This window comes from Panthera uncia, assembly GCF_023721935.1.
Source record: "Panthera uncia isolate 11264 chromosome A1 unlocalized genomic scaffold, Puncia_PCG_1.0 HiC_scaffold_16, whole genome shotgun sequence".
Classification (NCBI taxonomy): Eukaryota; Metazoa; Chordata; class Mammalia; order Carnivora; family Felidae; genus Panthera; species Panthera uncia.
Window position 1 is genome coordinate 75,846,174 of NW_026057576.1, and position 14,626 is coordinate 75,860,799.

The following is a 14,626-nucleotide window of genomic DNA, read 5'->3' on the forward strand; positions in this document are numbered from 1 at the left end:
CCTTTCCATCGTAGGAGGGGTGGTCTCTGGCCATACTTAGGTCTTTCATCAAATTCCCGAAGGAACCCTGGGGGAGAGTAGGTGGGGTCTGTTCCATTGTTAAGAGGAACCTTAAGCCTGAAGGGGTTTGCTGTGACCACACACCCCCAGCATTGTTCCCAAATAGGTGTTTCTCCCCACCCAGGGACCTCAGGTCCTAATCTTTCCCTCTCTGCCTACTGGATCCTATCTTCTATCATAGGTAGACCTGATCCAAATCAGAAGCAACCACTTAATGTGTGACTGAGCGCCTCCCCTGAATATAGAACCCAAGCAGGTCCTCAAGGCGAGCTTCAGAACCTACTAGACCCTCTTCAGATAGCTGTGGGCTGGGGTGCAAATAGGCCAGCCAGCCCTTTGGATGCTGATTTCCACTGTTTCCCACCCTTCCCAGTATCATAATCATCAAGGTACTTTGACCTTAAAAACATATGCATAATTGGGCGCTTCCTGATTTTAAGAATCTGGTGACAGAACCGGGGGATTAATTTATTTTTAAGTTCTGGGAGACGTTCTAAGCATAATGAGGGTTGAGCATCATTGCCCCAGACTTGGACTCCAGCACCACCTGAGGCCTCCCCATTGACTCGGACCTTGACCTCTCAGATCGCCCCCTAAACCAAGATTCAGCTCAGACAGGTTTGGCTAAGTATTCATTTATTGAGAATAAATAGTGTGTTCTGAGGGTTCCTGTGGTTCAAGCAGTGCCAGGGGCCATGTTTTCAATGACCGATTAATGGGAAAAGATCTGCCATGAGTTCTTAACATTGCCATGAATTCTCTTGTTCCAAGTCAGGTGTTTGGAGGTAATTTTCCAAGATTATAAAATCCTAGCACTTTGTCTCAAAGTGAATTTAGGTGGCCATCTGCACCAGAATCTCCTGGAGTGTGTGTTTGAAATGCAGAGTTTTGGATCCCATCCCTGGATGCCTGAATCAGTATCTGGATGTAGGACTAGGGCGTGATTCTGAAGGGTTGGGGAGAAATGGCCCTAAGTCTTTCTGGGGGGAGAAAAGTGTTAACTTTACCAATGGGCTATTGCCCTCCAGAGGTCACAGCACCTGAACAGATGGACAGAATGCCTGTGGTACTACAATTTCATGGTAGACGTTGACAGAGAAGAAGTGATAATGAAAAATCGGTTGAGAATCACTGAACTAGAAAAATCTATAAAAAAAAAAAAAAAAAAAAAACACCAAACAATTCAAGTCATTGTTGGACATCCTAAAATTTGAGTTCTACTTAGGGCGGGGAATCCTTCCTGCTGTGCAAGCAGACATGCCTGTGGTGTTAATAACCTAATCTCTCTGTTCCTGCTTTCTGCTTCCCTTCCTTGTTGACATATTGATAAGATAAACCTTTTAAAGCATTTCTTAGAAGACTATCGATTGTTATGGAAATTCTCACATCTACCTTTTTGGAAGTCTTTAAAATTTATTTTTTAATTTTTTTTAATGTTTGTTTATTTTTGAGACAGGGACAGACAGAGCATGAGCGGGGGAGGGACAGAGACAGAGAGGGAGACACAGAATCCAAAGCAGGTTCCAGGCTCCGAGCCATCAGCACAGAGCCCGATGCGGGGCTCGAACTCACAGACCGAGAGATGATGACCTGAGCCGATGTCCGACGCTGAACCAATGGAGCCATCCAGGCTCCCCAACCTTTTTGGAAGTCTTAAATTGATGTGTTTACCATCCTTTCAGGGGCAAAAGGACCTTGCCTTGATTTTTTGTGGTCATTCTTTGTAACTTTTTATTTAGAAATTAAACTCGCAGAAGAGTTGAGCAAAGAAATAAAAAACTCTTGTACACCTCCCCACCCCCCCAACCAAGCCTGCCACTTGCTGACATTTATCACCTAAGAGTTGTCTTTTCCTCTCTCTAGAAAATGCTTTCACTGGACTTGCAACACAACTAGAACCCCAGATTATAGTGTGTTTCATTTATCCTTCCCACTGTTGATTTAAAAAAAAATTAAACGATATTTATTTTTGAAAGACAGAGACAGAGCACGAGCAGGGGAGGGGCAGAGAGATAGGGAGACACAGAATCAGAAGCAGACTCCAGGCTCCTAGCTGTCACCACAGAGCCTGATGTGGGCCTTGAACCCACGAACTGTGAGATCATGACCTGAGCCGAAGTCAGACGCTCAACCCACTGAGCCACCCAGGCATTGATTTTACACATAAAATCTTTGTGAGTATAGACCCGCTCTCATCATGAAAATCACATGAGCATTGATTGCTGCTGCAGTGAGGTATCCATACCAGTTCACAGGATCCCCAAAGCAGTTACTGTCCCCAGTTGCTGTCCAGTAACCATCCTAAATGTGCTGTGTGGCATCCACCCAGATAAGTCACAGTAATAGCTGGAGACTCGGAACAAGTGCTAATTACCAGCTGAACTCTTGGGTTTGGGGATTGTTGGTGATGGTGGGGACGTGGAGTGGGGACAGCCTACGCATATTCAAGTAAAGCTCCTTAGCAAAATTTTATGATGTCTTTTCATCCATTTTTTACCCCTACGGCTGAAGATTTAAAGACCGAATGTGTCTTTTTAAATATCAAATCATGCCCCGCACACAGACATCTCGGCGGAGCTCTGTGGCAGCTTGATGACGAAGCCACAAATATACAATAAATGCTGAATCAGTTCCAAGCGACGACACTATAAAAGGAAGCCTCAGCTTCATTATTCTGTTTGGTCCCCAGATGGCTGTTTTTCCTCAGGCTGTTTTCCTGCGGATTTTATTGTCACAGAAAGACACTGCCATTTCACTTGACTGGCGATTGGAATCTCGTTATTACGAGGCTGCCGTGAACGTGTACCTTTGGGGAGAAAGTATTTTAACCTACATTTGGTAGGTTTACCCAAAAGGAGTAATGGGAGGGCCTGAAAATGGATTTTGACTCGTGTCTTGGTTTTGGAATTTCTCTATCCTGCTGCTGTTCTTGGCCTGTCAGACCCCAAGTACTTAGAAAAGTGCTCCGCTATGTTGGCATTGGAAAAATGGACCCTCTCCTCTTTTGAAATTCTTTGTGATGAAATAATCAGGATGCAAGTAGCATTTTCTTCACTATATCTTAACATCTAAGTTCTTTACAATGTCTGGTTTTAACCCTTCTCAGAGACCTAGAATTTAGCTCACTCTACCATTTGTGTGTGTGTGTTTATATGAAAACATGTTTATTTTGTCAATAGCTGAGTCCCCACCTTGGTCTCCAAGGGCAACCCGCTTAGCGTGCAGCCCGTGGTTTGAATTCAGGGCTGTAAATCAGCCCGTTGGGACAATAGCTCAAATTCTATGCAGGGAGAAAAACCATGCTCAAATGGTCCCCACCTCTTGTCTCCGTAGGCTGATCTGTGGCCCAAACGAGAGGGGTGGGACTTCCTTGTCTGTCACTGTGGCACAAAGTTCTGGAGCTCGTGGGTGTTGTGCCTGCCTCATCCTGGACCTTCTTGGCCCCCCTCCTTCTCGACCTCGGGCTTCCTCCACCCCGTGGTGGGCTGAGTTTACCTTCCTAGCCCCTGAGAGCCCACTGTTAAATTTTCAGGAATTTGCCAGTTGGTTGTACACCAGGGAAACAAAGCCTATAGAAAAGTAAAAGCATACAAACTTACAGTTAGGTAGATGGCAATAAAACCAAGGGTAACACGCAACACTCATCACTTCCTAACTAGTTCGCTTAGGTCCTCAAAGTCACGTTTGTGTCTTGTGGTGAGTGCTGGAAGTGCCCCCCAATCATGTGCTGTCTCATGTGTCACATCTTTTTCCAACCCTGGGTTTGGTGACTTCTTGTTGGGGGCCTGAGATGAGAGAATTACACCACGAAAGTCGGCGTCATTTACTGTCTTACTGATCGTCTAGAATTAAGAAGTTTTGGAGGATGTGTTCATTCAGGGCTACACTTACAAATACGTTATGTCAGGGGCACCCAGGTGGCTCAGTCAGTTAAGCGTCCAACTTCGGCTCAGGTCATGATCTCATGATTCCTGAGTTTGAGCCCCGCGTTGGGCTCTGTGCTGACAGCTCAGAGCCTGGAGCCTGCTTTGGATTCTGTGTCTCCCTCTCTGCCCATCTACTGCTCATGCTCTATCTCTGTGTCTCTCAAAAATAAAAATTAAAAGATTAAAAATAAATGTGTTATGTCAGCACCAAAAATGTGACAAAATATGATACATTGTCTAAAAACCCTGGTCTTACTTCCACAGATGTTTCTCAGGTCCTTGATAAGTGAGTGACATCTGACATACTTCAGGGGAGTCAGCGAACTTTCTGGAAAGGGCCAGATAGAAAATATGTCAGACTTTACAGGCCACATAAAGTCTATGTTGCCCAGTCTTCTTGGATTTTTTGGTTGTTTTTTTTTATTTTTTATTTCTTTTCTTATGTATGCCTTGAAAATGTAAAAATCATTTTTAATTCAAAGTCTTACAAAATCCACAGCTGGATTTGGCCTGCCAGCCATAGTTTTACACCCCCCCCCCCCAGCTCTACTCACCAGTGTCAGTGAGAATATCTACCCAAATGTCAAGGTCATATGCACTAATTATAGCCACAGACTGGCTGTGGATATAACAGTTCAACAAAAAGCATCAAAATTATTCTGTGAGATCAATTGGCTATATGGCATTTACAACATTGAGCGGGTTACACAGCCTTTGTATCAGTAAAATGTGTAGTAAACACATAAAGGCATATCTGTCTGTCCAGCTTTCCATCCCTCCTTCCCTCCATCCATCCCTCCCTCCATCACTCTATCCATCCTTCCCTCCCTTCATCCATCCATCCCTGCATCCCTGCATCCCAGCATCCATCCATCCATCCATCTATCCATCCATCCATCCATCCCTCCCTCCACCCACCCATTCCTCCCTGCCTCCCTCCCTCCCTCCATCCCTGCATCCATCCAGATCTCCATCCCCATCCATCCCAGCATGCCAGTGCGGCTCCCCCTGCCTCTTGATTACTCATCCATGTTCTACACCCTACAGACTGTCCTCCCTGAATGTGGTGTCAGTGCTCCATAGACCCCCCCCACCATGCCATGTAGCTCAGACTCCCGCTGTGTCCCCGCCTGCCTAGTGTGTTCTCTATCTTCCACAACAAAGCTGTGCACACTCACTGTTGTGACTGCCACCCCACTGCCTGATCGTGAATCTGCTTTCAGAATTCATCTATTTTTTTAAATGGTTATTTTTGAGAGAGAGAGGGAGCGAGAGAGAAAGTGTGAGTGTGAGTGGGGCGGGAGGGGGATGGGTCATAGGATCTGAAGTTGGCGCTGCGCTGGCAGCACAGAGCCCGATGTGGGGCTTAAACTCATGAACCATGAGATCATGACCTGAGCCGAAGTAGGATGCTTAACCGACTGAGCCGCTTAGGCACCCTGCATCCAGTACTTACACAGAGGGTGGGAGCAAGAGACCCTTTCGGGCCTTTGTGTTGCCCTCCAGCAGCCGCTGTAACAGACATGCTATAGACCAGGGCCTTAAACAACAGACACTTATTCCTCACGGTTCTGGAGGCCAGAAAGTCCAAGATCAAGGTGCCAGCAGACGTGGCCGCTGCTGAGGGCAGCTTCCTCATTTATGGATGGCCTCCTTTCTCACTGTGTGCCCACAGGACAGAGAAGGTGAGCTGTGGTCTCTTCGTACCCGAATAAGGGCACTAATCCCACCAGGAGGTCTCGGTCCTCATTACCTCCCTCATTCCCATCTCATCAGCCCCCGGGGGCCCCCTTCCTGATGTGGTCACCTTGGGGGTGGTGAGGCTTCAACACAGGAATTCGGGAAGGACACACACATTCAGCCCATATTATGCTTAGCTCATGAATCTTTTCAAATCCTTTGCTTGAAACCCTGTCATCTACTTTGTTGCCCACAAACTGGTGTCCAAATCCTGTAGGGTGTAGTCTCCTCTGTGGCACGGTCCTCCGAGCTGTCCACTCCCCAGGTCATGGTCCTCACGGCCTCCTGCCTTATCCTTTTCACCCCTTTCATGGTTGGCACATCACACACGCATCCTCTGGGTGAATGCTGCAAGGTTGGGGTTCTTCATGTCCTACGCTTACATTCGACATTTAAAAATCAGAAGGTTTTGAGAAAATTGAGAACAAACCTTAAGTTATGGATTCTAAAGTCTGTTATTATGGGGTTTTGTGACTTAGAATAATTATACTAACAGGAATCCTTTGGAGATCGGTACCCAGTGCCGGGGGCACAATGAATATGCCGTACTGTCGTCCCCTTTCCATTCTCTCAGGGCCCCCATGACCTGAGTCCAGTGACTGTCCATTATTTTGATCTGACAGGACATGGAGGCACAGAGGATTCAGTCGCTCTCCCATTGGGGCCAGACCCCAGAGCCAAGTCTGTGGAACCCCAAGGCCAGGGTGTCACCGGCTCTTATTATGTGTAACTCACTACACATGTGCAAGGTGGATTTGATTCAAGAAATCTGATGGCGTTTTACACATGTCATAAGTGATATAATCTGCCTCCTACTGTATTTGTAGTTCAAGAGCTTGGCTGTAGAAGCTGTAAAAGCACTCTATAGACATTAGTTAATTCAAGATGAATACGTACATTTGTTAAAAAAATAAACATTCGGGTAAAAGTGCTATTCATCTTCTGAAGAAAGCATTGATAACACATGTTGAATTCACTTTCTGTTGTCGGCAATGGACTTTTCAAAATTAAGGGTAAGAAGGGGCGCTGGGGTGGCTCCGTCGGTTAAGTGTCTGACCCTTGATTTCGGCTCAGGTCATGATCTCACGATTCCTGAGTTCAAGGAACATCGGGCTCTGCGCTGATGGTACAGAACAGAGCCTGCTTGGGATCCTCTCTCTCTGCCTCTCCCCTATTCATCCATCTATTCATTCATTCATTCTCTCTCTCTCTCTCTCTCTCTCTTTCTCAAAAGTAAATAAATTAACATTCAAAAATTCTTAAAAATTAAGGGTAAGAAGATGTGAGGGAACAGAAAGTGTGTCCGTTTACAATTCGTGTGCACAGAGAGAGCCAGGAACGGGGGGCAAAAGGACATCTGTTGTGCCAGACGGGACCGCTCCTAGAAATACAGAGAGGACAGGAAAGGCAATACCTTCCTAGATGTTGTCCTGATGGCCGAGGGGCAGGATGCCCAAGGAAGTAAATGGATGCCCCACGTGCTGTCAGGTTACTCTCGATCCCGTGAGACAGCCATCTTGGGCAAGTTGTGTTGTAACAAACTACCCACATTTGGAGAATTTGTCTTACGAGGAGAATTAAATTCTTCACTGGAGAAAGAGCATCCCAAGAGGAAGCCATTTGGAAGATGAACAGGTGTGGACGTTCTCCTACTAAGGATGCTCTCAGGGTGTGGACGGGCATCAGCAGGTACAGATCCAAGAAGCCACATGTGACTGCTGTGGACCAACCACAGGAATGTGTCTGAGTTCCCTGGGAAGAGACATTTGGACAAAGGCACTCCGATTTCAGGAAGGGCTGTCTGGAGGGCACGCGGGGCTGGGTGTGGATGGCCTCTGCTGTCACCACCTTACCCTCATTTTGGACAAGCTGTTCTGCTTCCCTGTTCACCTCCAGTGCACATGCCATCAAAGGGATGGCCTTTCTGGAGAGGGGACTGCCGGAGTAGCCGTGTCCACCAGGACCCGTGGTGCCCCTTCTGACGTGCAGTTAGCTTTGGGGAAGATGGGGACATGCTGGGGATTGGAACACATAAAAGAATTGGGGTGCCATAGCAAAGAAGGTACATTCAGGTAGCACTCCAGACTGCCAAGAAACTTCATGGAAAGAGAGTGTGTTCAGTGAGGCACGAGTTTGAATCTGAGCCATTTCATTCAGTTCTATGTTACAATAGAAAAAAAAGAGTCACTGTTGCTTTAATTATAGTTTTTGTGGAAAATGCACTAACGGCTTTTTATTGAGACTGTGATACTGCTGTTAACTGTGGAAACCACGAGAGTGCTTTGGGGAGCTGATGAGCCTTTCTGCGAGGCTGGCCCTGGAGCCAGTGGAAGAAGCAGAGGTCTCTTTATGCCCCGGGCGTTCCTTGTACTAATGAATTCACCTTTGCTGTTAAATGGAAACACAGGTCACCTTCCCACTGTGCATTTAGTGTGATAATTGGTATATGTTTTGACCTATTTGGCATTATTCTTTTTTAATTTTTTTAATGTTTTATTTTTGAGAGAGAGAGAGACAGACAGAGTGCGAGCAGGGGAGAGGCAGAGAGAGAGGGAGACACAGAATCCAAAGCAGGCTCCAGGCTCCGAGCTGTCAGCACAGAGCCCGACATGGGGCTCGAACCCACAGACCACAAGATCATGACCTGAGCCGAAGCCAGACGCTTAACTGACTGAGCCACCCAGGCACCCCCGGCATTAGTAATTTAGATAGAAATGGCCTTGTCCCATAGTGCTTCTTGGAATGATGGGTACACTACTGTCACATGAAAGGAGGTTTAACATGCAAAGTATAAACTTTATTTTAAACCAATGGGTCCTAACGAGATTAAAAAATAAAGTTAACTGAACTGGCACATGTACCCCAATGTTCATAGCACCACTATCAACAATAGCCAAAGTATGGCTTTGTTAGAGCCCAGATGTCCATCCCCTGGTGAATACATAAAGAAGATGTGGTATATATATGCAATGGAGTATTACTTGGCGATCGAAAAGAATGAAATCTTGCCATTTGCAACAACATGGATGGAACTCGAATGTATTGTGCTGAATGAAATGTCAGTCAGAGAAAGATAAATATCACGTGATTTCACTCATATGTGGGATTCAAGCAACACAACAGATGAATGTAGGGGAAGGGAAGGAAAAATAAGATAAAAACAGAGAAGGAGGCAAACCATAAGAGACTCTTAAACACAGAGAACAAACGGAGGGTTGCTGGAGAGAGGGGGGGGGGATGGGCTGGATGGGCAACAGGCACTGAGGAGGGCACCTGTTGGCAGGAGCCCTGGGTGTCATTGGAAGTGATGAATCACGGGGTTCTGCTCCTGAAACCAAGACCATTCTGTATGTTGACTAACTTGAATTGAAGTAAATACAATTTAAAAAAAAAAAAAGTGTTCCTTTTTCTGAATAATTTGCACAGCTGTGATAGGAAATTATACGGACAAATAGAGGATTAAGTTTGAATGTGCAGTTAGATGCCCTCAGCCCTCCATACACGAAGTTGAGGTCAGACGGCGATCAATGTGTCTTCTTTCGCTTTTGTGGCTGTTTGCAGTTTAGAGCTGAACGAACCGCTACAGGTTTTGTATTCACGGGGTGGATAAAAGACGTGCTCTAACCGCCTTCTCCTCTTTCCGTCCTGCAGCGCTCCGGCTCCTGAAGGAGGGCGCGGATCCGCACACCCCCGTTTCCTCAGGAGGGTCCCTGCTCCATCTGGTGAGAACCGTATGGCCTGGGCAGGCCTGGGGGGATGCAGGGGGGAGACTCAGTCCTGGGTTCCAAACTCAGTTGCCAAATGCACACGTGCCAGAGGCTGGTCAACACATGATGTTTCCAAATGATCAGGCTCAGATATTGACCTGCAGTGTTTACTTCCGCACTGACGTTTGTAATTAATCTTTGATACATGGAGTCAGAACTCCTGGCCTCAAGAAGATGCTGTAGAAAAAGAAGTAGATGGTATTGTATCCATTGGAGACTCCTAGGCAATCATTCTCTTGCTTTTACAAGTTGCCTTTATTGCTGCCGTGAACTTTCTCGATACTCTGCTGGTGACCAGGTTCACATAAATGTGAATAAAGCTTACCTGCATTCTTTTGGGGACCAAGCAGTGAATAAGTCAATCAACAAATAAATAATTGCATGAACACAAGAATATTAGGTTCCTGTGCAAGAAATTGTTACTGATTCAGGTAAAAATTAAGTGGAAGGTTTCAATTCACTGGTCTTCAAGACTTCATTTTGGAAAATATCAAAATTAACATAATGTGAAAAACCTCACTTAGGATCATCTACCAAGGTCAGAGATCAGCTGTATTTCTTCGCGGTACTGTGAACTATGTGAAAGAAGGCGATACATCAAACAGCCGGAAGCTTCAGGACTCGGCACGGGTTCTCAGCCTTGACTGCACGTTAGAATCACCCGGGAGCTGTAAAAGGCCGACACCCGCCTCCCAACCGTAGCCCCATGTCTGGAGATTCTGACTTAGTTTTTCTGGGATGTAGCGATTCTGGGCTCCCCCGGCTGATTCTAATTTACAGCCTAGGCTGAGAACCGGTGCATACAAGAGAAACTTGTACCCACAGAAGACTCAGGATATCTGGGATACAGACAATCCTCTTATGCACTCAGCAGCATGGAAAAATAACTCAGACTGTTGATAGGTGACAGTCTGTAGAAGAAATGTAAACTGTTTCTCTCCAGCGTTGGTTGAGACAGATGTCTAGATTACTTTTTCCTTCTCTGCAGTGTTTTGGTCTTGAAATCTCTCCATTTTATACTCAGATCATTACGTGGCTTGTGTGATGTTTCTGTGGGGCCCTGCCTCATTAATCCCTGGGTCCCGGGTCTGATGGTGATGATAATCCTAGGCCAGGGACGTGCTGCTAACAGCTTTCTGTAGACAAGCATCCTCCCCTTGGACGATACGATTATCTCTCTACCAGGAGGTGCAGTGATCAGCATGTTCAAAAGAGACCAGGCCAGGCTCTACGCTCTTTCCTCGGGAGTGTCTACCCCTGTCTCTATGTCCCCCATCAAAAGATGATCGGGAGAGGATTAGATCCCAGGCCAGATGCTTCTGGTCTTTTCCTCTCCTATGTAACTGCATGTACACTTACTCCTTTTATTAAATTTGAGGAGATGCCGAAGCTCACGGAGACTCATTTTTCCCATCTGTGAAATGGGCAGATTATCTGGGCTCTTGTGCTCAGAGTATTTGTTGTGATGTGTACCTACCGCTGCGTGTGTCATGATGATCAAATAGATACGAAAATAACTTTTAAGCCACGACGTGCCTCTGATATGTTAGATATTGATCAACATATACATTATATTGTATTATTTATGGTGCATTTTCATATGAATTAATTTTTCATTCTCAGTGTGGTTGGGAATATGCCTCTATTACCTTCCTAGTTGGAATGAGAAAACAGGAGAATGAAACACTTTGGCCAGGGTCACATAGTAGCAGACAGTACAGAGCTTCCCCTCTGGCCTCTGAGGACAAATACAACATTCTTGTCGTGTGTTTTCCAATGACACCTGCAAGCTGTTCGTTTAAAGTTTTCAGAGAACACACCGTTATTCTAATCCGAGTGCTGGAAGACCTGTTCTGCGAACAAATCACGTCAGTGCATTGTTAATATTGCCAAGAATGCATTATTACTGAGTGTGGGTCTTTGTGAGAGAGAGAAAGAAACAGCCACTTCTTTATATATGTTATGCACTTGAGGGTAACGAGCCCATGAAAGTGCATCCTAGCCTTCGGCAAATCAGCGGTTGCTTTCTGGACATCTGACACACAGCCAGATGCCATTGTCTCCCTTCCCCCGGACCACGGCCACCCTCTCTTAAACCATCATCCCTTCCCTGGGTAGGGAGCATCATCTCTCCTCTCCCCAACCCTCCTCGCCTACCCTGAAGTCTGTTCCCACGCAGAAGCCCGATCAGCGTCACTCATCCATCCGAATATCCCAGACGCTTTCCTTCCCGCTCCAAGAAAAACCCAAAGTCCTACGTAGAGCCATCCCGTGACCTGCTCCGCTGTGGCCCCGCCCCAGCTACTCCCCTCTTGTTCTCGTGGCTCCTTGCTGTGCCCACCATGTTCACAGGTGCTCCCTGCTCCAGTCCTTTCCACTTGGAACATTGCTCCGCAGGTGTCCACGCAGCCCATGCCTTCATTTGCTTGGGTCTCTATTCAGAAGTCCTCTAACACAACAGGCTCCCCTGGCTTGCCCTGGAGGATGTAGCAGCCTGCCGTCACGACTCCACGACCAACCTGACTTTCAACTGACTGCTGGTTTCTTTCTGGTGCCACCAAACAGACTACGGACCCGACGATAATGTTCTGTTTATTAGACTGTGTGCTCCCTGAGAGCAGGCACTGGGCATATTCTCCTCAGCCTATTTTATCTGCCGGGCCTGGGGGGTGCCCAGCACGCAGAGGACGCTCAGTAGGTTTGTTGAGTAGGAAAGTTGATGCGTTAACTACTTAATTAATAACTGATGCTGTGATAGGTATTAGGGGTGCGAAGGCTCAGAACACATTCTGTGCCCATATGGAGTTTAGTTTTCTGAGGGAGAGAGAAAAACAAACACCGATTGGAGAAGACCCAGAATACGGGTAAACAGAAAACAGTGAAAGAGAAAGATAAGGAGGCCACGCCTGCCTGGGGAGAACATTCTGACACCTTTGTCCACCCTCCTGATCAGACTTAATTACCCTTTTATCGAAGATCTCCTAGCGCACCGTCCTGGCTTCTAGCGATCTTGTCACGATGGGTTCTCATTAATGGATGATATGCCTTTTCTCTCTGCTAGCCTGAATTTTCAAAACCTGTGACTGTCTTAGATACTTTCATGTCCTTGGCGTGTGATGTATAGGAAATACTCAATCCATTATCCATGAATGAACGAATGCATGCATGCATGCATGCTTGGGCTCCAAGGACGTGAGGATCTCTTTGGCTAATGTGAAGTTAGTTATTTGAGGCCCAGGTCACAGAGTATAAAGATTCAGAAATGGTGGAATCAGAAGGAAAAAAGAAAGGAGAGGATTAAAGCGATAAGATAGAGGGAAATGCTGCATCAACTTCGCACTCAGTGCACGTATGTAGCGTTTCTCTACCGTGAGGCACGGCTGTGAGCCTCAGATAAAGGGCAGGCGCAGGAGGAGTGCGCATGAGAAAGCCCGGTGACAGCTAACCGGCTACGGGCATGGTGCTGAGTCCCCTTTTGCTGGGGTTCCCGAGTAAATAAAAGCAAATGAAAAATTGCAGGTTGCCAGAGGGAGAAAATTACAGGGTTTCAACATGCCGTAGGTATTGAAAAAGGCAATTTAGGCATCTGAAATGTCAACTGAGCCTGTCTGCTGTTTGCCCCACCTTGGGGGCATCCTGCGTTAGGAAGCCTGATGTGTTATCAGCACTGAAGCTCTAATTATAGATGCTCAGATCAACGTCTTTGGGGAAAAAAGGCAGCATATGTTTGTGTGGGCCACCGAGAATAAGCTGCGGAGATTGTTGAGATTTCCGGAGTTTTGTTCGTTTAACTTAGTTAACGCTGAGTGAACTCATTCCAAGTGTAGATTTCGGTACATTTCTCTCAGAAGTGCCAGGAGAACTTTGATGCTGGAGATGAACAAATGCCATTGGATTACAGGTAGACATTTGCGAAGAAGGTTTTAGTGTATTTTATCATATAAAATCTTTAGTTTTATCTAATTTTCACACTTTCAACCAATGCCTCCCATTAGCTTGTTTACCTGCCCTTCATTAAATAATTCACATATCAAACATATGGCAGGTGTCAACTCCTGTGAGAGACAGGGGGGAAATATTGACAGCAGGTAACTGGATCTGCACCCCAGGCATTTAGTCTTGGGAGGGCAAATAGACGAAAACTCAGATTTAACTCCGGAGTGGCTCAGTCGCTTAAATGTCTGACTCCTGATTTTGGCTCAGGGTCATGGTCTGAGTTTGTGAATTCGACTCCCACATTGGTCTCTGTGCTGACGGTTCAGAGTCTGCTTGGGATTCTCTCTCTCCCTCTCTCTCTGCCCCTCCCCTGCTCATATTCTCTCTCACTCAAAATAAATGAATAAACTTAAAAAAATAAATTATGATATTTATGGATTCGGAAACAGAATCACATAGGTTTTGCTGAAATACTGCCCAGGGTTTTATGTTCTGACCGCTAATAAATGAGCTCTTGAGAAGGAGCTCAGGATGGTAACCAAACCCTCTTGAATGGGGTATGAAATCCAAATTCTTTTAATGTGACAGCAGCAGACCCCAGTGAAGCTTAAGTGAAATATGTTAGAAATGGGCAACACTTTCTTTGACCTGGTGGATTCTAGTTTGACATGAAGACAGGTCTTTGCATGGTGGACATCAGGTAGCTATCAAAAATACTGAGCCACAGCAGATACGGAAATCTGTTCATGACATATTGGTAAATATCAAAAGTACGTTAGAGTGTAGTGTATTTAGTACAGTAAGGTAGATAGATGAGACGAGGGAAAGAGAGAAACGTTTTCAAAAGCAGAGAAAATCTTGATGGCTAGAGAAAAATTTTTAACAGTGACCCAGGTTGGGGAAAGGAGACAAAGTCTTTTCATTTTTACTCTGTCTTTTTACATATTGCTCGATCATTTACAATAATCAGCATGTATCTTTCACACAATAGAAGAAATTAATCAAAGTGGTTATGGCTGCATTTTTATTAGAAGCTTAAATTTTAATCACTTCCTGCTCTTACGAGAAAGTGTGGTGTCTGAATTGGCTGTTCATTGGACTTCACTATACACGTCTTTCAAGCTTCAGGAGCTGGGAGAAGCAGTAGTAATTAGAAAATAACCACAGTAGCAGCTTTTCAACATCTTAGTATCTTTT

General features: G+C 45.8%; 1 protein-coding gene across 1 annotated transcript in view; it reads left to right on the top strand.

Annotated features, from left to right (window-relative positions):
• The window catches only part of MYO16 (myosin XVI), a 458,605-nt gene that overhangs the window by 35,157 nt on the left and 408,822 nt on the right, over window positions 1–14,626 (top strand). The window contains exon 2 of the mRNA XM_049647209.1: window positions 9,378–9,448. Within this exon, the coding sequence (XP_049503166.1) occupies window positions 9,378–9,448 (71 nt within the window). The remainder of the gene's footprint in view (window positions 1–9,377; window positions 9,449–14,626) is intronic.